Source organism: Equus quagga, chromosome 1 (assembly GCF_021613505.1).
Source record: "Equus quagga isolate Etosha38 chromosome 1, UCLA_HA_Equagga_1.0, whole genome shotgun sequence".
Lineage (NCBI taxonomy): Eukaryota > Metazoa > Chordata > Mammalia > Perissodactyla > Equidae > Equus > Equus quagga.
Genome location: NC_060267.1, coordinates 64,603,200 through 64,626,022, shown reverse-complemented (window position 1 = coordinate 64,626,022; position 22,823 = coordinate 64,603,200). Strand labels below are relative to the sequence as shown.

Sequence of the window (22,823 nt, the reverse complement as noted above, 5' to 3'; positions counted from 1 at the left end):
AACAGAATTCGAAATTATAGAACATTTTTGTGGCCTTCACATTTGATCATTTATTTTACTGAGAGAGTTCCATTGATAAGATGTCCAGTCTACATAGACTCTTTATCTGAAAATTTATTGTTTTGAATTACTAAAAACAAATGGTTCATTGGAACTGCTGCATTCATTTCACCTACTGATAAGTAGAAAAATTATGCTCATCCCCACAAGAATAGAGGATGTGAACTTCAGCTGACTGAGACTTGCTTTTTTCTTCCTTTTTCAATTGAATCCAATTGTGAAGGTATTTTTTTGTATTCACTCACTTAATTTGATTGTGAATTGATTTGTCACTTTTTTACTTGCTAGTTTGTCCTAAGGCAGGCCAAGTATTTTTCTTAAGACTTTCTGAGGGTGAGAGTTCTCCAGAATTATTGCTGCACAATAAATTATATGTTTTTTCTATTTAAAAGTGATCCTTTCGCTGTCGTAATTTGAGTTCTAGTCCCCAAGCCAAGGTTTCAGAAAATGCCTTCTATTTTAGTGCAAAATAAATGTCATTCATGGGCTCTCCCAGCTTTAAGTAGGTGGACTTTTCTGTTCTCATAGAATTGTAGAATGTCTAAAAATGGCAGAACTTTAAAGTTTTTTGGTTCAGTCTGTTTGTTTATTTAGCAGATACTGTGGAGTCTCTACTATATGTCAAGCACCGTACCAGGTATTAAGGAAACAAATGAATAAAACAGTATAAAATCTATAACTCCTTGGCGTAAGTAAAATAAAATAAAGCAAGAAGAAAGACATTCCCATAGTGAAGTAACTTTTTCATTATTTTGTAACATCTTTGGTTTTGCAGATGCAATGTCATTATCACACGAAAGGACTATAATGATCACGACTTCTTGCCTGTGGTATATTTTCTTTGCCAAATACATGTATGAATGGTCATAACTTCTCCTGGTCCATGTACTCAGTTCTTAAATGTGAACTAATGTGATTTTGCCTCTGTGTTAGTTTCCTAGGGTTGTCTTGATAAATTAACACAAACTTGATGGCTTAAAACAAATTTATTTGCTCACAGTTTTGGAAATCAAAAGTCTGAAATCAAGATGCTGGCAGGGCCACTGTCCCTCTGGAGGTTCTAGGGGAGACCCCTTTGCCTCTTCCAGCTTCTAGTGGCTCCTGGAGTTCCTTGGCTTATAGACACATTACTCCAATCTCTACCGCCATCTTTACATCATCTCCTCTGTGTTTTTCTGTGTCTTCTCCTCTTCTTGTAAGGACACCAGTTGTTGGATTTAGGGCCCACCCTAAATCCAGGATGATTTCATCTCGAGATCAGTAACTGATTACATCTGCAGGTACCCTATTTCCAAATAACATCACATTCTGAAGTTCTGGGTGGCATGAATTTTGGAGGAACTCTGTTCAATCTACTACAGCCTCTATGGTCCTTTTTAACTCCAAATCTTTAAATCCAAATACATAGATCTGTAGGGAGAGAGAAATAAGCTATTTTTGTGCACGTCTGTACATCTCAAAGTTATTCTTTAGATTAGAAAATAATAAAAGTAGTGAATTAAATACTTTTGTTGCATTAAAGGTATTTAGGAAAATAAGTTTATTTGCACTAATAGTGAAATAAGGAATGATTAATTTTTTTTTAAGAGACTTTGTTTTAGAGCAATTTTAGGGTCACAGGGGTATTGAGCAGAAGGTAGAGAGAGTTCCTATGTACTCCCTGCCTTACCACATGCATAGCCTCCCCCATTACCAACATCCCCCACCAGAGTGGTACATTTGTTACAGTTGATGAACCTACGTTGACACATCATCATCACCCAGAGTCCATAGTTTACATTAGGAATCACTCTTGGTGTTGTAAATTCCATGGGTTTGGACAAAGGTATAATGACATGTATCTACCATTATAGTAGCATACAAAGTAGTTTCATTGCCCTAAAAATCCTCTGTGCTCTGTTGATTCATCCATCTCTCTCCTCTCAACTCTAGCCACTGATCTTTTCACTGCCTCCATAGTTTTGCCTTTTCTTGCCTTGTTCCTCATACAGTGTCATGGTTGGAAACAAACAGTAAATAGCCTTTTAAGACTGGTTTCTTTCACTTAGTAATATGCATTTAAGGTTCCTTGATATCTTTTCATGGCTTAATAGCTTATTTCTTCTTAGCGCTGAATAATACTCCATTGTCTGGGCATGCCACAGTTAATATGCTCACCTACTGAAGGATATCTTGGTTACTTCAATTGTGAATAAAGCTGCTATAAACATCTGTGTTCAGGTTTTTCTGTGGACATGAGTCCACTTTCTTTGAGTAGATGTCTAAGAGCGTGACTGCTGGATTGTATGGCAAGAGTATGTTTAATTTTGTAAGAAACAGCCAAAGTGTCTTCCAAAGTGGCTGTACTGTTTTGTGTTCTCACCAGCGATGAGAGTGTCTGTTGCTCAACATCCTTGCCAGCATTTGGTATTGTCAGTCTTCCAGATTTTAGGGGTGTGGTGGTATCTCATTGTTTTAATTTACATTTCTCTGATGATATATATGTGGAGCATCTTTTCATATGCTTATTTGCTGTCTGCATGTCTTTGGTGAGGTGTCAGGGTCTTTGGCCCATTTTTAAATCAGGTTGTTTGTTTTCTTATTGTTGAGTTTTAAGAGTTCTTTTTATATTTTGCATAATGGTCCTTTATCAGATAAGTCTTTTGTAAATATTTTCTCCCAGTCTGTGACTTGTCATCTTATTCTCTTGACAGTGTCTTTTGCAGAGCAAAAACTTTTAATTTAATGAAGTCCCCCTTATGAATTCTTTCATGGATCATGCCTTTGGTGTATCTAAAAACCCAAGGTCATCTAGTTTTTCTCTCTAGTTTTATGGTTTTGTGTTTTACATTTAGGTCTCTGGTTCCTTTTGAATTAATTTTGGGAAGGGTGTAAGATCTGTGTCTAGATTCATTTTTTTTTTTTGCATGTGGATGTCCAGTTGTTACAGCACCATTATTGAAAAGGTCTTTTCTCCATTGTATTGCCTTTGCTCCAGTATGTGGTATATGGGGTAGCATTAAAGATTCTTTCTTCTAATGATTATTTAATTAGGATAGGTATCTTAGCAAGTGTATGGTCTTTCAAGGACTACTTTTGATTGACATTTAGAATTGATGTGGTTAGAAGTGACAGTACAATTATGAAGATACAGATTTTTAAAGTAAGCAATGGATTAATACATTAGACCTATATACTAATGGAATCATTCTTTTCTTCTTCTTCTTCTTCTTCTTCTTATTCCCCCCAAAGCTCCCCAGTATGTGGTTCTATATTCTAGCTGTAGGTCCTCCTAGTTGTGCTATGTCGGGTGCTGCCTCAGCATAGCTTGATGAGCGGTGTGTAGGTCCATGCCCAGGATCCGAACCAGCGAAACCCTGGGCTGCTGAAGCAGAGCACGTGAACTTAAGCACTCAGCCATGGGGCTGACCCTTAATGGAATCGTTCTTGGATTTGATAATAAAAATATTTTTACCCTAGAACATAGTACTCGGGAATAAGAAACTAGAAAGCCTAAGAGTCATTTTAGAACTAAGTGAATGTGAAAGGTTTCTCTGAAGACTGTTTCATTGAAGGCTGTTGACTCATCAGAAAAAACCCAGTCTGGGTTACATGTTTAGTGGTGAAATAAAGGCATTCTTTGACATATGTAGGAGATACTTCCTTTACATTGTGTGGTGTAGAAATGCATATGCCACCAGCAGAAGCTGGTAAATCAGAGAGTTAAAGAATTTAAATTATGTAATTTAGGAGATGTGACAGTCTATTTGGTATAAACCTTGAAATTTTTTTTAAAAAGTTAAGTGGAAACATTGATATTTAGTTCACTATATTATGTTGTATATTGACTGTCTTTCCATTCTACTTCCTATTTCTCTGTGGGTACTTCCTTTTTCTCCCAAATGAACTGCTTGTACTTGGCTACTTGTCTCAGCATCCACTTCTAGGGAGTGTCCAAATGAAGATAGGCTGTGATTTTTCTTATAAAATTTCCTGTATTTTGACGTGGCAGCTTGCAACCTCATGGTGTCATTTTGCGTTTCTCTATATCTATTGTTTCCTCTACACTAGTGCTTGGGCTTGATTAGGGTGGGGTCAAGTTCAGTTTTTTGAGTTTTAAGAATTCTTCACAAGTAGTGCTTTCTGTTTCCTATTGCATCCTATCAAGAAGCATTAATATCTGGTTGTCCCACCTTTAGTGTGTGGAGATTGTTCAATAACGGTGTCAATGCAGTTGTTCCACGTTAAGATTAGCTCAAAGCCTCTTGAAAGCCTTGGCAAAAAGGGAGTATAACATACTATGTAATTCTTGTTGTTCAAGGCCCAGCAGTTATCTTCTTTTGAGAAGAGGTAATGACTTTGCAGGAATTATGGATGAAAACGCTTGGGAGAGAGGATCTTCTCTCTCTCTTTTTTAATGTGAAAATGAAATTGTTTGAGGATCTTGCTAGATGTAATATAAACATCAATATGATATTATTCACACCCCTTCCCCAGTGCCTAGTACAGTGCCTAGCATGTAATAGAGGGCTCAGTGAATTATTTGTGGAACGAATGAGTGATCTCACAAAAGAATGTATGTACCAGCTTGTATGTAGACTGTCTTAGGGGAACTTACTTTCATCAGGCATCGTGGGCAGGAATTACAGTGTGGCACAAGGACAGCAGTCATAATTTTCTCTTGGCATATGTGTGCAAGTATTTGTTCTAGACAGTTACTTACAAGATCCAGTGCTAGGCAGTAATTGGGAGACAGGGATGGATGGAACATTGTCTCACTCTCCCCCCCACCCCCTGCACATAACCGCTCCCCCTAGGTTCCAGAGTGTGTACAGAAAAAGAAGAAAACAGTTCTCATCTTGAATTTTCTCCCAATTCCCATGCTTTGTTTGGGTTTCAGAGGAGTAGTGTTGTGGTGATTTTAAGAAAAAAATCCTGTCTACACGTTGAGAAGCTCATTTCCAGTTCTGAAAAGCATTTTATAACAAGAGCATCCTTCTCTGAAGTTCAGAGAAGTACATGGTCTATTTAAGGTGAATTAGTTCATCCCATTTTTAGAATACAGTGAAGAACATAACACAGATGACATCAATTTTAGTGGAAATCCATGCATGATCAAATAACTAATATGCAAGAAAAAGTATGAGTTGCAACAGCTTTTTTTTTCTATATTTGTTTTTACTTGCAGAATTTGAGTTTAAGGATTATATTATCTATACATGAATTATTTTTTTTGCATAGAATTTTTTTCCCAAATGTCTACCCCATCATAATTGAGTTATTTAATGAAGAATTATAATTGTTCTAGTGTTTCTTTATAAAAGCAGATTGGTCTGACTTGTCCAAAATGGGTTGCACTGATGTTATAGGAATGTTTTGTCCCTGAGCAATTTAAGGGTTAAATAGCTTCCCCGTGTTATTCTACGCTTAGTCCTATTTTCCCCTCTCTTTGAACTTCTAGTTCATTGTAATGCTTCTGGGAATACTAACAGCGAGATGTGCCTTGATTGATACTCAGCTTCAAGGCTCATACAGTGCCTGTCAGCCTCAGCTTCTTTCCTCCCGGGACCTTTCATATCTCCTAACTCCTTGCAGCCAACTGCAAACCTCTTCGTTTCTGTTGCCTGCCAGCTTAATGCAAAACTGAGAGTGAGAGCAGGGGCCCCAGGGAGGAGAAGCAGTCTGGGTCCAGTGGCATTGGGACTTCAGGTGGGAGGCTGAGTTGTCAGCCTGGGTTAGAAGTAGAAGGGAGCTGTTGCTCGGGACAGTGCTTATTTCTTGCTGTAGGAGAGACATAGCTTGTAAAGGGCTTTGAGAATCTCCCAACAGAAAGGTGGATAAATGAACCAATTTAGCAAAAATCCTCTAAGCTATTACTGCAGAATGCCTAGCAGGTGTAATGCCAGTGGAGAATAGTAATGCCACAAGGAGGGAAACATCCTATTTTATGCTAATAATTTTCATGCAGAAATATCCTTTCAGGCAGAAGGCAGTATACTTTTAAAAATTAACATCTATGCAAATTTCTAATAAGATTATGGATTCCACATTTTCTAAAATCAGTAATTTGCATGTCAATACAGAATTCTCACAAATGAGTCTTACTTGTTCTTGTGTTCATATTTGAGGACCAGAAACATTGTAGAAAGTTTAAAATGAATTCCATGCTTGTCTGTAGAGTCAAAAGCTTTGTTCTCTGAGGCAGTGCTGCTTAAACTTTAATGCGCGTAGGAATGCCTTGGGATCTTAGCAAAATGGAGATTCTGGTTCAGTAGGTCCAGGCAGGGGCCTCATATTCTGCGTTTCTCACAAGCTCCCAGGTGATGCCAATGCTGCTGGTTCAGGGACCACTATTTGAACAGCAAGGTTTTAAGGTATTGCACTTTAAAACAAACAAACTCACTGGAAATATCGTTTTCTAAACTCAGTTTACTAAGCTGTTCTAATAAAACGCTTAAAGCAAAGCCTAGCAAATGCTTTTGTGCCTCTAAATCTTGCCAACAGATGTAATATTCGGTAAACTCTTCTGCCTGATCCTTCCTTAGCTTCTGCTCCTGAGAGTCTCCGGCTCTTTTCGTGACTGCTTTAACCACCTTAAAATAGGACAGTGCAAGAAGTGCTGGATCTCCATCCACTAATGTAGCATGGCTGTTCCTAAAGGAGGGTATTCTGTGTGCTGAAGCATCTGGAAATCATGTCGGAGAACAGCTGGGGGACCCAGAAGAAGGTGTGATTAGGGGCTCAGGACGGCTCTTGGACAGTGAGGCAGAGGGGTTGCTGCAGTGGGTGTGAAGATCACTTCTGAGATTCCCGCTAAATGGGAGTCAGGAATTATCACCTAGTGGGTGCTTTTCACCATTACATAATTCAAAACAAGTTTTAATATAGACTTCATTCCTATTCGATAGCCTTATTTTCCTCAAACATGTTAAAAATATTTGTTGGCTGTTCCCCCATTTCTCACCTCCAGTGCTCTCCCTCTGAATTGTTAGTGTATTAACATACTCTATTCTTTCACTTAGTACAGATTTGAGTGTTTATTGTATACAAATAGGGTACTGTAGTAAGTAATCTGTGGGATACAACTTGAATAAGGCACAGGCTCTCCTTTCAAGGTACGCAGAGTCTCCTGCTTGAGGTAGGGTAGCACAGATAACCTGTGTGCAGATCATGTGTTAACACCCTACCGAAGGTGCTCTGGGGCTTCCGAGGAGAGAGAAATGAATCGTTGTTGTCTGGGACCATCAGGAAAGGCTTCGTAGAAAAGACAGCTTTTGAATTGGGTCTTGGAAACTAGATAGGTTTTCCTAGCTGCTCTGAGCAGAGGAAACTGCGTGAGCAAAGTATGGAGGCAGGAGAATAAACAGACACATTTTAGGAATTGCAGCTGCTGTAGACTGTCTGCATTCGTGGATTTGTAACTTACCGGATTTGGACCATTTGTGAGTGACCCTTGAAGGGTCGTGTAGTAGTTTTTCTGAGTTACTGTTTTATTCCCTTGCTAAGAGCCTAGTGTTTAACTCGGTGAGTGAGGCTAGGGATTGGTTTAGCACTCACGTCTTGGTTATCTTTGTTCTTCTCGATTCACTCTCATTACATTTTTCATTTTACTGTATATGATATGGAAGGACGTTATATGCTTATTAATAATTTAGAATTTGTGAAGAGCTTGTTACGGTTACTTTCAGTTGCTAAGGGTCTACTGCAAAGAGGGTCACTATATAACTTATTGCCCTAGCCAGGACTCTTTTGAAAGGGGCGGTGCTATTAATATTCTAGAGCAACAGGCGTAAACTGGGTTTGTCTCAAGCAAGCTGGAGTGTGTGGCCAGTTAGAATCTGTGGTTCCTCTGGCTGGAGTTCGTGGTGGTTGGAGTCTGGGATAGGGATGGGGAGCAGTACGATGTGATTTGGGAAAGCAAGTGTGGGCTAGTTTGTGAATGATCCTAAATGCCAGGCCGTGGAATTAGGCTTTTATACTGTAGACAATGAAAAGCCTTTGAGGGTTTTTTTGGGCAGAGGAATTGATATATGCAAAGCAGCATTTGAAAAGATTGGTCTGGCCTGTGTGGGCAGGTTGGATTGAAGGGAGAGATTCAGTTCAGGGAGTGTCGTAGTAGTTCCTGTTAAGGGTATACGCGAATGGTCTTAATGTTCTAGGAAAGTTTATTTATTTTAAAAATTATGAACAGAAAAGCTTTAATAGTTCATTTCCAGTATGTGTTGTTATTGCTGTGAGTTCATACTTCTGAAGAAGATCCTGTTGGATTATTGTTTTGTTCAGTTAATGTTTTTTCAGAAGAGGAATAGCTCTTGGCCTTTGCACTGAGTACCAGAGCGTTTTGTGTGTTCTGGTATTATAGCAGTATATATGTTAATATTGTGACAATTAGAGTTTGACCTAACGTTGAGAGAGAGTGCTTAATAAAATGTCTTTCCAAAATTTATTTCTAAAATACTTTCTTTTTATCATGTAATCAGCTTTTCATTATATCTTGTTTCAACTTGATGTCTAATCTAGAGAGAGTCTTATTTTCGCAGTAACTCCATTTCCCTAGCCTACAGTTTCCCTTGTTTGATCCCCATGGAGTAGGTCAGGTTTATGAGAAAGAAAAGTCGTTTTCTACTAGGAGAACCAGACAAAGCTGCATGGAGGAGGGAATCAATCCTTGAAGGATTGATTATGCAGTAGTGGAGAAGAGAACACTCCAGGAGAGAAAAGCATGTACACAAAGAGGAAGAAGCGGAACAATTCTGGGGCCTGTTTTGAGAAAAGCGACTGACTGCTGGGTGGCTTCAAAAGTGCTGTGGAAATACAGCCAGGGCACTGGCATCGCTAGCCAGTCAGGTGGTCATGGAGGATACAGGGAAGTTTAAAGGAACGAAAAGCTTTTTAGTTCCAAAGATATCTCAACTTTAAGAAATCATCTGATGGAAGAAAATATTCTTGCTGAAGAAGCTCCTATTTAAATCTAGCCTGTCACTTATTTTTTTTTAAAATGAATTTGGGTGCAGTGTTTACCATTTCATTGATGTGCCTTTTATGTAAGATCATTTCACTAGACAACCTCAGACTGGAATGTTTAATATTTAGTCAAGAAATGCATGTGGAAGGAATTATCCAATCAATTATAGGAGATGATTGGAGAGCCTTCTCAGTTTTCTTGGCAAGTTCAAAATGAGTTAATGAACTGAAGAGAATGACCAATTTGTGAAATATTTCATAAGTTTTTGTCTGCTTATTTACATATGTTGTCTAAATATCCCACCATTAGAGGCTATATTCTCCATGACTATTAAGATCTTCTATTCAAAATTTCTATGTAGGCTTTTGTTGTTTCTTTAAAAAAGAACTTTAAAAGTTTACTTCAAGTCTAAATTTAAAAAAATTAAATTAACGATTACCCTTCTCCTGTCCTGGTTTAGAGTTACTCGTCTTTATTTTACTTAAGCAGTATAGCATTTGACACATAAAGATGTTTCCCCAGGAGAATCTTGTTTCCGCCCAGGGCTGACATGAAAAGAAACAATTTGCCAGACTAGTGGAGCTTGCTAACAATTCAAATAAACAACCTGTCTTTCCCTTCACACTGCATATTAATAGAAATGTTAATGGTCAGCCGCCGCCTTTATCTCCTTCAGGGAGGAGAGATTGTTGGGTCAGTGACGGTTTTCTTGCTGTGGGCCCTCTTCCACACAGCTGTTCGCTCCACACGTCTTATCAGTTGCATGCTGCTTAGCACAATGTTTCTTAACTAATAATTAGCTATTAATGCAGCCAAATTGACTGATGCCTCTCTTTTGTCATTACCTAGCGTGTAAATATTTTTGCCATGTGTTTCAAAGTTAAAAGCAATTAAATTTAGAATATGCTTCTCTGTATTTTGATAGGCGATAACTTGCTCTTCAAAAGTGGGCTTTCTTGGATTAGACAGCTGAAGACCATTATATCTGTGTTTAGCATCTTCCTCCCCTCCTGACCGTCACCACTGGTGTGAGAGCTCCTGAGGCAGAGCATGCACACCTCATGCATGTGCCCTCAGTACCTAGTAGACACTCTATAAATGACTGTCAGGTTATTAATGACTTTGATAATGATCAGCTTCGTTGCTTGATGATAATATATATTTTTTTTTAAGATTTTTTTTTAAAAATTTTTTTCCTTTTTCTCCCCAAAGCCCCCTGTACATAGTGGTATATTCTTCGTTTTAGGTCCTTCTAGTTGTGGCATGTGGGACGCTGCCTCAGCGTGGTTTGATGAGCAGTGCCATGTCCGCGCCCAGGATTCGAACCAACGAAACACTGGGCCGCCTGCAGCGGAGCACACAAACCTAACCACTCGGCCACGGGGCCAGCCCCTTGATAATATTTTTGTGTTATCATCTTGAATTTTTCTTCACACAATCCACTCTAAACTTTTGCTATACTAATATAATTGGATTGTTAAAAACAAGACAACAGGCCCAAAATGGAGTCACTTATGCTAAGCCCCATAACACCAACCCGAGACAACTTACAGTTTCGGCTGCCCCAGAAATGGAATCTTAACCAGTCAATGAGGAATCGCCTGATCAGCACTAGTTAGGTAACCTGCCTGATACACCCCTGCCATCCCCTACAGGGAAGTAATTTTGCAGTAACCAACCTGCTTTTTTGCCTAGTGTAACTTCCTTCTTCCCATTCCCTTCTGCCTATGAAAGTTTTTCATTTAGTACAGCTCCTTGGGCCTCCCTTCTATCTGTTAGATTGGATGCTACCTGATTCAAATTGATTTTTGCTCCAATAAAGTCTTAAAAATTTTAATATGCCTCAGTTTATCTTTTAACAGGTTACACAATTATCTAGAGCTGATCATACACTGATGAGGAAAGAATCTGTTAACTGAGATATGGATAGTAAGTAATGATTAGTGAAGGAAGTCTGATCTTTCCAGTTAATTTCTGAGGTGTTGAAAATAATGGAATTAGTTATATAAGTCAAATATTCAGGGATTTTAAATTATCTGTCTTACTTTCAAGAGAGTAGAATTTATTGGTTGCTAGCAGATAGTAGCCAGCTATTGGCTACCCTATTATGTTAACTTGAAAATAAGACATATTATTCTTAGGCTTCTTCTAAGAAAAGAATAAGTTTATAGAAACATTTCAAATAATTAGCGGGATTTATTTTCATACCAGCATCAATGCGTCTCTTTATACCATTAGAAATTGAATTGGTGAATTATAAAATTTTTGAGTTGCAACCGTTCTGAGTACTAAAGTGTCCGTGAAACGGGTGGGTGAAGGAGTAGTCTTCAGTACCTGGATCAGGGCCTGCCGTTAGTTGTCACTCACTAAAAAGCAACGGTTCACTGAATAAATTTCCATATGCAAACTCTGGTTTGAACAAAAAACTGTCAGACATCAAACCATGTAGCCTGTTAAAGATGGAACCTAAAAATAAAATATACTTATATAAAAATAAGTAAACAGTTGATAGTTGAGTTTAAAATTGTATCTTTGTTTTGCAACTAGAAAACGGAGATTTTCTTTGATAAATGTGCACTTTATGGTTCAGACATGTTAAAGTGGAAGCAAAACATTCTTGTTCTCTTTTTAATATAAGCCTCTCACTTACATTGTTATCACCAGTAAGTGAAGATGAGGCAAGAAGGGCTTTTGGTTCACAATTTGAAGAGTCTTTCTTGAATCGTCTTCTTCATTATTTTGTTCTGTCTTAGAAACATGGGGGGATAGAATCAGCAAACGTAGCTTTGGTTTTATATTCTTTCAAAACTGATAATAATTTGGCAATTTTTTTCTTGTGGCGCCATAAAGATGAAGTTGTTGAAAGTATTAATTTAACAGAGTGAGTAAATTCTCAATTTTCTTAATTGTTTAGAAACAATCTCTTTTATATATTTGGAAGTATAAGAAGCCTTATTTGACCAGTTTCCAGGCTTGAGAAGTTGTACTTCTATTTCGCTGACCTAGCGAAGGGTTAGAGGAGATAGTAAAGATTAAAACCAGTTGTTGGATGATTCTGTAAATAACAGGTGGAACTAACTTTATTCATAAATTTTCTTTTCCTTTTTAGACTTTATGCTTTATTTGCCTTTTGTGGAAACATTTATCAATTTCACATTTTTTAAATTTCCAGGTAACTTGGGTTTTTACTCCTGTAACAACTGAAATAACAAGTCTTGATACAGAGAATATAGATGACATTTTAAGTAAGTACCTTGATATTTTTAAACAAAGTACACTTCCTTCTCTATAAAGAGTTAGTTTATATACAGAAACAAAGTAAAATCTCAGTTATCTAGAACAGTTGACGAGCTGACATTCTGACTAATTCCACGGTGCACTGAATTAACAAAGTAAAATCTCAGTTATCTAGAACAGTTGGCGAGCTGACGTTCTGACTGATTCCACGGTGCACTGAATTAACAAAGTAAAATCTCAGTTATCTAGAACAGTTGGCGAGCTGACATTCTGACTGATTCCACGGTGCACTGAATTAACAAAGGACTTTTGGTTTTAAGTTTTTGGTAAGCGAAGTCTGCTTTCCTGTGTTACAAGTGAAGTAAACTTTTGGTTTTGTTTTATTTCTTTACCTTCTTGTAAATTCCACTGTTAACAATTCATGAAGTATTTTGCTAAAGCCTACTTAGAGGCCAGCCGTTTCCACTGTGCAGTGCTGAATGTTAATGACCTTAGGACGCAGCCGAGGAATTGGTCTTTTTAAATTTTTAACTAAATCACCTGATCTCATTTATTGTCATTGGTCCAGTTAAGTTCAAAAAGTGTTTTAGTGAATGTTTTGTTTGCTGACAATTTGTAGATGGAATTAACTTGGGGGAAACATTTCTTGCTTTTAAAAGTACTGGAGGGAAGGTGAAGACGTGGTTGATAGAAATCACAACTGAGGAGATTTAAGAAAATGTACAAAGTGCGTAAATGATTTTTTTAAAGCGCTCCATTTCAACCACTGGTTTGAGCATAACAAAACCAAAAAGAATAGAGGTATAAGGTGTTATTCATTGAGCAGCATATATTGTTTTGTGTCCTTGGAACTGGTTTTAAATGTTAAAAAGTCTATTCCCGCATTATGAGATTTCTGTAGAGCAGTGGTTCTATAAACTTTAGCACGTATCAGAATCACCTGGAGGGTTTATTAATATCTGTACTGCTGGGCCTGGCCCCAAGTTTCTGATGGTGACTGCTAGACTGACTCTAAGAATTTGCATTTCTGCAAGTTCCTATACGATGCTGGTGCTTCTGGTCCGGGGACCACAGTTTGTGAACCACTCCTTTAGAGTGAATAGGCAAGTGGATAAAAAGGGCTTTGAAGGTAAAAAAGGAAGAAGAAAGTTGAAACTGACATATCATTCTCACTCCTTTCATCTTCCAAATTCTAGAATATCTTTGTGAGTACTTGAGGAGTTATCTAAGTTTCTCTGTATTAGGTTTAGGCGAAAAGAACAAATATATCTTTCTCACCTCTTCACATCTGGATATGCAAATGATACTAAGTTATTTTTGCAACAGAGAATAACTTAAGTGGATGGGAACCAGAAAAAGTGCATCTTATGCAACGCTGTTAGTTGCAGATTACTTGTTGCACTTAGGTGGGACATCTGAGACTTCGAAATGGCTTGGTTAGACAGGTCTTTTCTGTTAAATAGGATTTTATTTGAAGAGCTACTTCTCACTTACGCATTAATATGGAAGGTGAAAAAATAGGTTATTAAAGTGCAGGTCATTCCACTTGACTTTTTATGAGAGTGGCAAGAGAGTAGCTTACTTGCCTGGTCTGGGTTTGATTCCCCTTTTGTATTTTCTATTCATTTGGTGAAAGTATAAACATGAAGGATATAGGAAAAAAGGAAGAGAGACTCCCACAAATTTCGTAAGCCGTCCATGATTCTATGTATGGGTTTGTGAGCGAGAAGTAACTTAATTGTTACTGTGTATTTTTAGAGGACCTTTACTGTGGAAAAGACCATGACGAAAACTAAGTCTTTAATTATGTCAAAATTATGTCGACACAAATAACTTAGGTTGTTTGGTTTTGTTTTTCAATTTCAGACAATGCTGATGTTGCTTTAGTAAATTTTTATGCTGACTGGTAAGTAATAATCTTATTATTTTTGGGAGGGGGAGGTTGCATCATTTTTTTTTTTAACTTGCTAAAGGTGAATGTTTCTGGGCTAGAAAGGGATGAGTGGGGAAGCCTTTTTCTTTTGTGAGACCATGTTCCATAAACAAAATCAGTTAAATTAAGGCTCATTCACAAATAGAGTAGCTTAATTTGGTGAGCATTTGTATTTTAAGAGAGAAATATATCTGATTGCATTATCCTACATCTTAAAATAAAAGCAGGTAACATAAAAACCCAAAATATCTCATGTGTGTATATCACACATACACACACAAAAACACACAGAGTACCTCATGCAGTTCTGTATTTTTCCAGTGTTTGAAGGTGAGCATTTGGGTGTGGCAAGTTTAGAAGGAACAATAATGTTGACATTTTTTAACATATACCATCTGCTGCTACTTCCAGGAAGCCTTTATTCCTTTCCCCTTCCCAATCAGCATCTGTCTTCTGTGTTCATATGGTACCCTATGTACCACTTTCTTTTTCTTACTACATCCTTTTGTCTTTTATCTTTGTTTGTGCCCTAGCAAACAAACTTTGATGGCTGAGATACTGTCTTACTCAGTATTCCCAGAGTCTAGAACAAGGGCATAATATGTAGTAGATGGTAATGAATGTGACATGGGGATAGGAAGAAGGGCACTTCAGCTGGAGAGAGGTTTGAAACACTCGCATAATCCTTATTGCTAGGCACTCTGTGTCGTATTTGACCTTTTTAGGCTCACTGCCTCCTCCTTGCGGCTGCTCTACGTCAGGCCACAGTCCTGTGGTTCACCTAGATTCCTGTGACAGTCTCCTCATTTATTTCCTGGGCTTCTCGTCTTACGTGTCTCTGCTCTATTCTATACAAAGTAAGCCAGAGTGGTTTTTCCTTAAGTGCAAATTAGATTAGTTTACACCTCATCTTAAAACTCTTACATGGTTTTTCATTACCTTTAGGTAAGTCCCTTACCTTGGCCTAGAAGTCTCCTGATGACATGGTCCCTTCCTACCTCTACAGCTGTATGTCTTGCCTCTCTCCACTCCCACATTCTTTTCTAGTTATACTGAATATCTTTCAGTTTCTGTAATATTCTTTACTCTTTTGTCACTGGACCTTTAGTTGTGATATTTTCTTTGCCTGAACAGATCGCTCTTCTCTCACCCATTTATTTACCTAGTTAAGTTGTAATCATCTTTCAAGTCTTAGATTAGGTGCCACTTTCTTCAGGTCACCTTCCTAGATGAGTATCCCTACCCTTGCTCTCAAGTCAGCTTAGGAACCCTTTTTGTATCTTCCCATAGCATCTCATATTTACCCAATCATAATACTTGTATGCAATAATTTAGTTGGTGCCTCCCCACTACATTGTTAGCTTTGTAAAAAGTTACCATAACTATTTTTTTTCAGTATTAATCCCCAAGCACTTTGCATAATACTTGGCAGATAAGTACATAATAAATATTTATTGTGAATGATATATAGTAAAGGTATTTAAAGAACATCAGTAAAATGTTGAAGATATACAGAGAAAATAGCATTTATAAAATGTATAACAAAGGTAGCATTTTCCAAGGTAACTTAAGATTGTCCAGATGTAACAATAGCCACAAAATTGGGTAGAAGATTATCTAGTCCAATCCACTTTAAAGATAAAACCACGATCTAGAGGAGTGAAGTGTTTTGCCAAGGTTACCTGACTAGATTGTGGCAGAGCTAAAACTAGAACATGCTTCTCTTGTTGAGGGATTTTGTGTGTGGTAAGAAAGAGAACTAGAACGTGCCTTTGACCTTGTTGCAAAAATTAGATTGGAAATGTGGACTAATTACAATTATTTGGGAAAACATATTACCCAAAGAATACCTTGAGTTGTTCATGAATTAGTACTCTTTTATTCAACTGAAAAAACTTAGGTAATTGGCCACAAGACGTAGACTTACTCTGTGTGGCCTGAAAGGCTAGCATCTGAGTTCTGGAAGTTACGGATGTGGCATAGTTTAAGGAAGGATTCTCTGGTAGAACTGCCTAAAAATACTGATAGACCTCAGAGGGTGATAAATCATAGCAGGTACTTAATAATGCGGTTATGTGCCAGGCTCTTCACATGCATTGTTCTAATGCTCAGAACTACCCCACAGGTAGGTATTATAATTTCTGTTATAGGTTGAGGAAATTGTGGCTCAGAAGGGTCGTATGGTTAGTAAGTTGGTGGAACTGAGATTTAAATTCAGGTATGTCTGACTCCAAAGCTAATTCCCCCCGCTCCCCCCACCCCCATCATGTTAGTAAGTGCTCCGAAATTGTCCCTGTGAAGACTTTTACCCATTTGATTGATTTGTAAAGGGTTGGTTCAAGCACTAGATTGGAGATTGGATTCAGATGACTCTTCAGGCCTTTTTAATAGATGTATTGCTTTTGTTACGTCACTTTTATAATTGTAACTTTCCGTATGTGTGGATTCAGCTGTATGATGGTGCAGTAATATTGCAGTTGAGCTTTTATTTCATCTTCTCCTTTCACCTTTTGGTATTAAAACTGATCTGTTTAAAGATGAAATGTACTTAAATGCTTCCCGGGCAGCAAATTGGACAATCCAGAAAGAAGGAGCCCTTAATGTATGTCTTTACCTTGCTCTTAAGCCAGAAGCCTGCCCTCTGATTCTTTACTAGGCCATATTCCTAATTCTTCAAGAAACCAGTGACCAATCCCCAGCCCTTGCCTCTCTGTCCTCCGGCACCCCATTTTCAGCAAGCTCTAAGAACCCACACACCTGTGATCCCAGCCTCTCCAGTTCCTCTAGTTTATCAGTTTATTCGTTTAACAGACATTTATTGAAATGCTTATTAGAATATGTAGTCCAGTAAGACATGGTCCCTGATGTCCACAGACCCCGCCCACCTACCCCAGATGGGAGTTAAGAATGCTAAAAGAGGAGAGAGCCACTTGAAAGCATGAGATTGAAGATAGAGATTGTGTCTCCTTCATGTACTCTAGGACCTCTCTTTAGGAAGTCAGGGGAGTGGGCTGGAAGAGATACATACAAAAGAAACAGGCAGGAAGTATGAAGTGGGCATCCTTTCACAGGCTTTATGATATTTTTGTTGAATCATAGTTAATATGTATGACCGAATCACATGTGGGTTAAAGAGTTCACAGGCTTCATTTAAGTAAATTTCTTAGTGGAGAAGGGCTCTGGAAGCCATAGTAGCAATTATTGTTTGCTTTTTGTTAACAGATACCCAATACGTTTTTCGTATGAGAATGACCGTTCTAACCCAGCTTGTTGTCTGCTCATCTGATTCTTCTCCTCTTTCTTATCAGGTCCCTTTAATGACCCACAACATATATTTGTGAAATGGTTGGTCTGATTAAGGGACAGTCAGAATCAGAAGTGTCAAGTTTCTGGAATATTGTGGGGTTTGTGCCCTTTTTTAAAAGTAAAAACAAAATAAACAGAAAGGTCAGACAAGGAAACATGGACGGGAAATCTTGTTTAAGAATTTAAAATTTTGCTCCTGGACTTAGTATATTTAATATGTTTATAGATGCAAAAGCCCATTTTAACCTAGAGTAAGTTTTGGGGGAAACAGTTCATTATATACTATATATCCTTTTCATACAGCTTATTTATTTAGTATACTAACTTGCCTGTAAGATTTGATTGAGCTAGTCAGGTGAATTGGTCTAATATTTGCAATAAACTTACCATTTTAAAAATTTTGTACAGTAGTCTAAAATTAGTTCATTATTTAGAGGAAGCTGATTTCCTTTGTAAATGTTCAGGTCTTAGTAGTTACGAGTCCAAGTAGAGGCATCTTAGATGGCTTATTTCACACTTGTTTCATGGCCTCGGTGAGAGACCCTTAGCTGTGTGCTCCATAACGTTGGCCATTTTCTTAAGAAAAAACCAAAATCTTTTAATTTGTACAGTCTTTGAATTTAAAATGGTCTTCATCTCCAGTGAATGACATCAGGATCCGTGAGTAAATTAACTAGTATGTGATTGTCTCAAAATCTGTTTATCGTACGTATTCTAAATATCAGTGAATAATAACTGAAATGAGGTGTTATTGCTTCTGCTTTTCAGTTTTAACTGGTATCCTTCTCTATGCATAGGTGTCGTTTCAGCCAGATGTTGCATCCAATTTTTGAAGAAGCTTCCAATGTCATTAAGGAAGAATATCCAAATGAAAATCAAGTAGTGTTTGCCAGAGTTGATTGTGATCAGCACTGTAAGTACCTCAGTAGGAAGTACGAAGAAACTCTCCTCTCCCCACGTGTCCTACACACACACGCAGGCACGCACACACACACACACTCAAATATAAATACAAATGCATGCACACATGTTTTTCTTTTCTTTTTTTAAATGCTGTAAGTAGAGAACAAACCAAAAAGAGTGACCTTGGTTAAAATGTTAATATTTAATCTTTCTGTACTTAAAACACTGCTTTCCATTTTGCCTCTGTGAAGGGTTTTAAAAATTTGTTTTTGTTTTTATTCTTTTCATTAACAAGTAGGGCAAGCCTGTAGGCAGTAAATCCTAACTAGCAGTGTTTTCTAAGAAAGCAAATACCAAAATCAATCAATAAAATTGAAATATAGCTTTAGGAAAAAATGGATTTCTGTTAGTTTTAGAATCATGCAGAAATACCATTTGTAGTCATTTCAGATAAAACAATCTCAGATTTTTGTCTTTCTGTTATATAAAGGATTCTACTCAGATTGGCTTAGACTATCTTTGAGCTGTAATTACTGATTAATTATTGAGAGTGTTGAGAAACTCAGGTTAGACTCTCTTAAAAGCCCACCTCTTGGATTTTGCTTGTCCCAGTAGAGCATCCCCTGTAAAATCCTCCTGGTTTTCTGTACACGTGGCAGATTTCTCTGACTTGAGCAGGTGAGCTTACAGTGGAGTTTCCTCCTCAGTGCTCCCGTTACACTTGAACTTTCCTCTCTCCTGGTGCCAAACTCACTGCATTTTCTAGTTCTGGTTCATTGTGTCTTAGTTGTCTCACCAGTGGCAATGTCAGTTCTTCAAAGGCAGGAACGTTTTTCTTTTCTTTATTTTTAACACTCCCTTTTAAGTGGAGACCAAACTACTCATTAATCTCTGAATCTCAAGCATCTGACAGTTTCTGGGAGACAGAGCTTGCTCGTGAAAAGCTTGTTACATTGGAATTATTGGTAAGTTGGCCTGAATACAGAACTCTCCCATTCTGCAAATTTCTTGTCCTTTTCACTTAACCTGACAATTAGGATTCGTGTGTGTGCACTAATTTTTCATTTTACTGATAAGGAAATGGAAATAAAGTGGCTTAACCAATGTCATACGACTTCCTGTCTAGCCAAGCCAGATGTAGAATCCAGATCTCCTGACCAAACGCCTTCACAGGTCTCTGTGCTTCTTTTCTGTTCAATTCAACAAACACTTTTGGGATTTACTGGTAAAACTCTGTGCTGGGCAGAAAAGGCTAACAGCAAAGCATTTCAGAATCTTACAAGCCATACCCCACGTTTCTGTCTGCTGAGATTCACAGCTGGATAGGATGAAGGGAGTGATAAAAGGTTGTCAGTGCAAGCATGGACTGCATTTCCACACGGCTTTCTGGATCTTTCCTCCCACCTTTCGCTAACGGGGAAACGTGATGGTTTTCATGTGGGCTCTCGTCTCAGATCTTTCTATTCTTCATGTATTTAATTACACATTACAGTGCATACAGTAGTCCCTACTTTCACTGAATTTGAACCAAAAAATCTGAAATTATGCTCTCAAGCTTACAGTCATTGGGAAGAAAAATAACTATTGTTGAACCATAAGTACCATTTATTCTATCATTTAAACAGATTAATTTACCTTTGAGATAAATCTGGCATCATGGCTAGTAACCGAGTTCTCTTTTTATGGGAGTAACTTGCTGTAGTTCAGATGCTTTTTGATACACCAGAGAGATCTACAAAATTATTTTTTTACTAATGAGAGTTAACATCTGAGACATTGTGCATTCTCTCTAAATATTTTTTCCTTGATGAGTAATTCCTCAGTTTTTAAAAGTGACATTTTGAAATCCTTATTGATGGTTTATTCACATTTTCCACTCTCTCTTTAGAGATTGTAAGACAGACTAGACTATATTTTGGGTAATCCCTTATGTGCCAGTTGGATTGTAGAGGTTTTGAACTGGAAGGACCTTAAGAATCCTGTGATCTGGAGAGAAATGCCTATTAGGCAGATTGTTCTTTGGTAGGATTTGATTTTTTTAAAAGGGATTTATTGAGATATACTTAACTGCACAAGTTTATACAATTTAATGTTTTGACATGTGTATATACCCATGAAACCGTCGTCACAATCAAGATACCAACATATCTGTCTTCCTCGTGCTTCTTTGTGGTCCCTCTGTCCTCCCATCAGGCCTCAGGGACCATGGAACAGCTTTCTGTTACTGTAGATTAGTTTGCATTTTCCAGGATTTTGTCTAAGTGGAATCAGACATTGTGTGTTCTGTGTGTGTGTTGGTGGTGGTGTTGTTTTTGACTCAACATGGTTCTTTTGAGATTGTTGTGTGTATCATTCAGTTTTATTATTGGATGGCATTCCATTATATGGCTGTTTAACTGTTCACCTATTGACAGACAAGACAATTGGTTTGTTTCCAGTTTAGGGCTGTTACAAATAAAGCTGCTATGAACATTCAGGAGCAACTCTTTATACATAAGCTTTCATTTATCCTGGACATATGGCTAGGTGTGAAATACCTGAGTCATATGGTAGGTGTATACTTAACTTTTAAGAAACTGGCAGACTGTTTTCCAAAGTATTTGTACTATTTTACATGTCTGCTAACAGTGTATGAGGGTTCCAGTTGTTCCATATTCTTGCCAACACTTGATGTGGTCATTGTATTTAATTTAACATATTTTTCAAATTATTTACAGGTATAATAATTTCTTATTGGGTCTTGAGAGCTCTCTATATATTATGAATATGAGTTCTTTTTCACATGTGTAATTTACAAATATTTTCTCCCATTCCACTCTCTTAAGGGTGTCTTTAATTGTGAACATAAAATTTACCATCTTTACCATTTTTAATCGTACAGTTCAGTAGTGTTAAGGATATTCACATTGTTGTACAAACGGTCTCCAGAGCTTTATCTTGCAAAACTGAAACGCTGTACTCATTAAACAACAACGCACTATTTCCCCTTCCCCCCAGCCCCTGGCAACCACCTTTCGCTTTCTGTGTCTATGAATTTGACTGTTCTAGGAACCTCATAGAAGTGGAATCATGCCGTATTTGCCCTTTGGGGCTGGCTTATTTCACTTAGCATAATGTCCTCAAGGTTCATCCATGTTGTAGCATGTGTCAGAATTTCTTTCCTTTTTAAGGCTAAATAATATTCCATTGTGTGTATAGACCACATTTTGTTTATACATTCATCTGTTGATGGACACTTGGGTTATTTCCGCCTCTTGGCTATTGTGAATAATGCTGCTGTGAACATGGTTATGCAAATTATCTCTTCAAGACCAGCTTTCAGTTTTTTTGGATATATACCCAGAAGTAGAATTGGTGAATCATATGACAGTTTCATTTTTTAATTTTTGAGGAACTGTCATACTGTTTTCCATAGCAGCTGCACCAGTTTTACATTCCCACCAGCAGTGCATAAGGGTTTCAATTTTTCCGCATCCTCGCTAACCCTTGTTATTTTCTGTTTTTGTGATAATAGCCATCCTAAAGGGTGTGAGGTGCTACCTATCGTGGTTTTGATTTGCATTTCCCTACTGATTGGTAACGTTGAGCATCTTTTCATGTGTTTCTTGGCCATTTGTATATCTTCTTTGAAGAAATACCTGTTCCAGTCCTTTGCCCATTTTCAAATCAGGTTATTTTTTGTTATTGTTGAATCATAGGAGTTCTTCATATATTCTAGATATTAACCACTTATCAGTTCTATGATTTGCAAATATCTTCTCCCATTCTATAGGCTGCCTTTTCACTGTTGATTATGTTCTTTTTATAGAAGTTTTAAATTTTAATGTCCGATTTACCTGTTTTTACATTTGTTGCTTCTTCTTTTGTCTCATATCCAAGTAATCATTGCTAATCCAATGTCATGAAACTTTGCTCCCATGTTTTCTTCTTAGAGTATTATACTTTAGGTCATATGTTTAGGTCTTTATCCATTTTGAGTTAATTTTTTTATATTGTGCAGGGTAAGGAACCAATTTCATTCTTTGCATGTGGGCATCTAGCTTTTGTAGCCCTATTTGTTGATGAGACTATCCTCTCCCTATTGGATGGTCTTGGCACCCTTGTCAAAAATCATTTGACCATATATGTGAGGATTTATTTCTGGGATCTCTGTTCCATTCCATTGGTCTATATGTCTATCTTTATGCCAGTACCACACTGTTTTGATTACTGTAGCTTTGTAATATGTTTTGAAATCGGGAAGTGTGAAACCTCTAATTTCGTTTGAGAGTGTCTTTTGAAGGGCATATATTCTTAATTATAATGAAGTCCAGTTTATCCTTTTTTAAAGTGAATTATGCTTTCAATGCTGTATCTAAGAAATCCTTGCCTCACCCAAGATCACAGAGATTTTCTGCTATGTTTTTGTTGATCTCTTATCTGTGATTTGTCTGTTTGTTT

The 22,823-nt window shown here is 37.5% G+C and overlaps 1 protein-coding gene across 3 annotated transcripts in view; it reads left to right on the top strand.

Moving 5' to 3' along the window:
- The window catches only part of ERP44 (endoplasmic reticulum protein 44), a 75,832-nt gene that overhangs the window by 16,242 nt on the left and 36,767 nt on the right, over positions 1-22,823 (top strand). For 2 of the 3 annotated variants that reach the window (XM_046673504.1, XM_046673494.1), the window contains exons 2-4: positions 12,177-12,249; positions 14,108-14,147; positions 18,278-18,393. In XM_046673504.1, coding sequence (XP_046529460.1) covers positions 12,177-12,249; positions 14,108-14,147; positions 18,278-18,393 — 229 coding nt within the window. The remainder of the gene's footprint in view (positions 1-12,176; positions 12,250-14,107; positions 14,148-18,277; positions 18,394-22,823) is intronic. The other variant, XM_046673511.1, reaches the window with a different exon arrangement.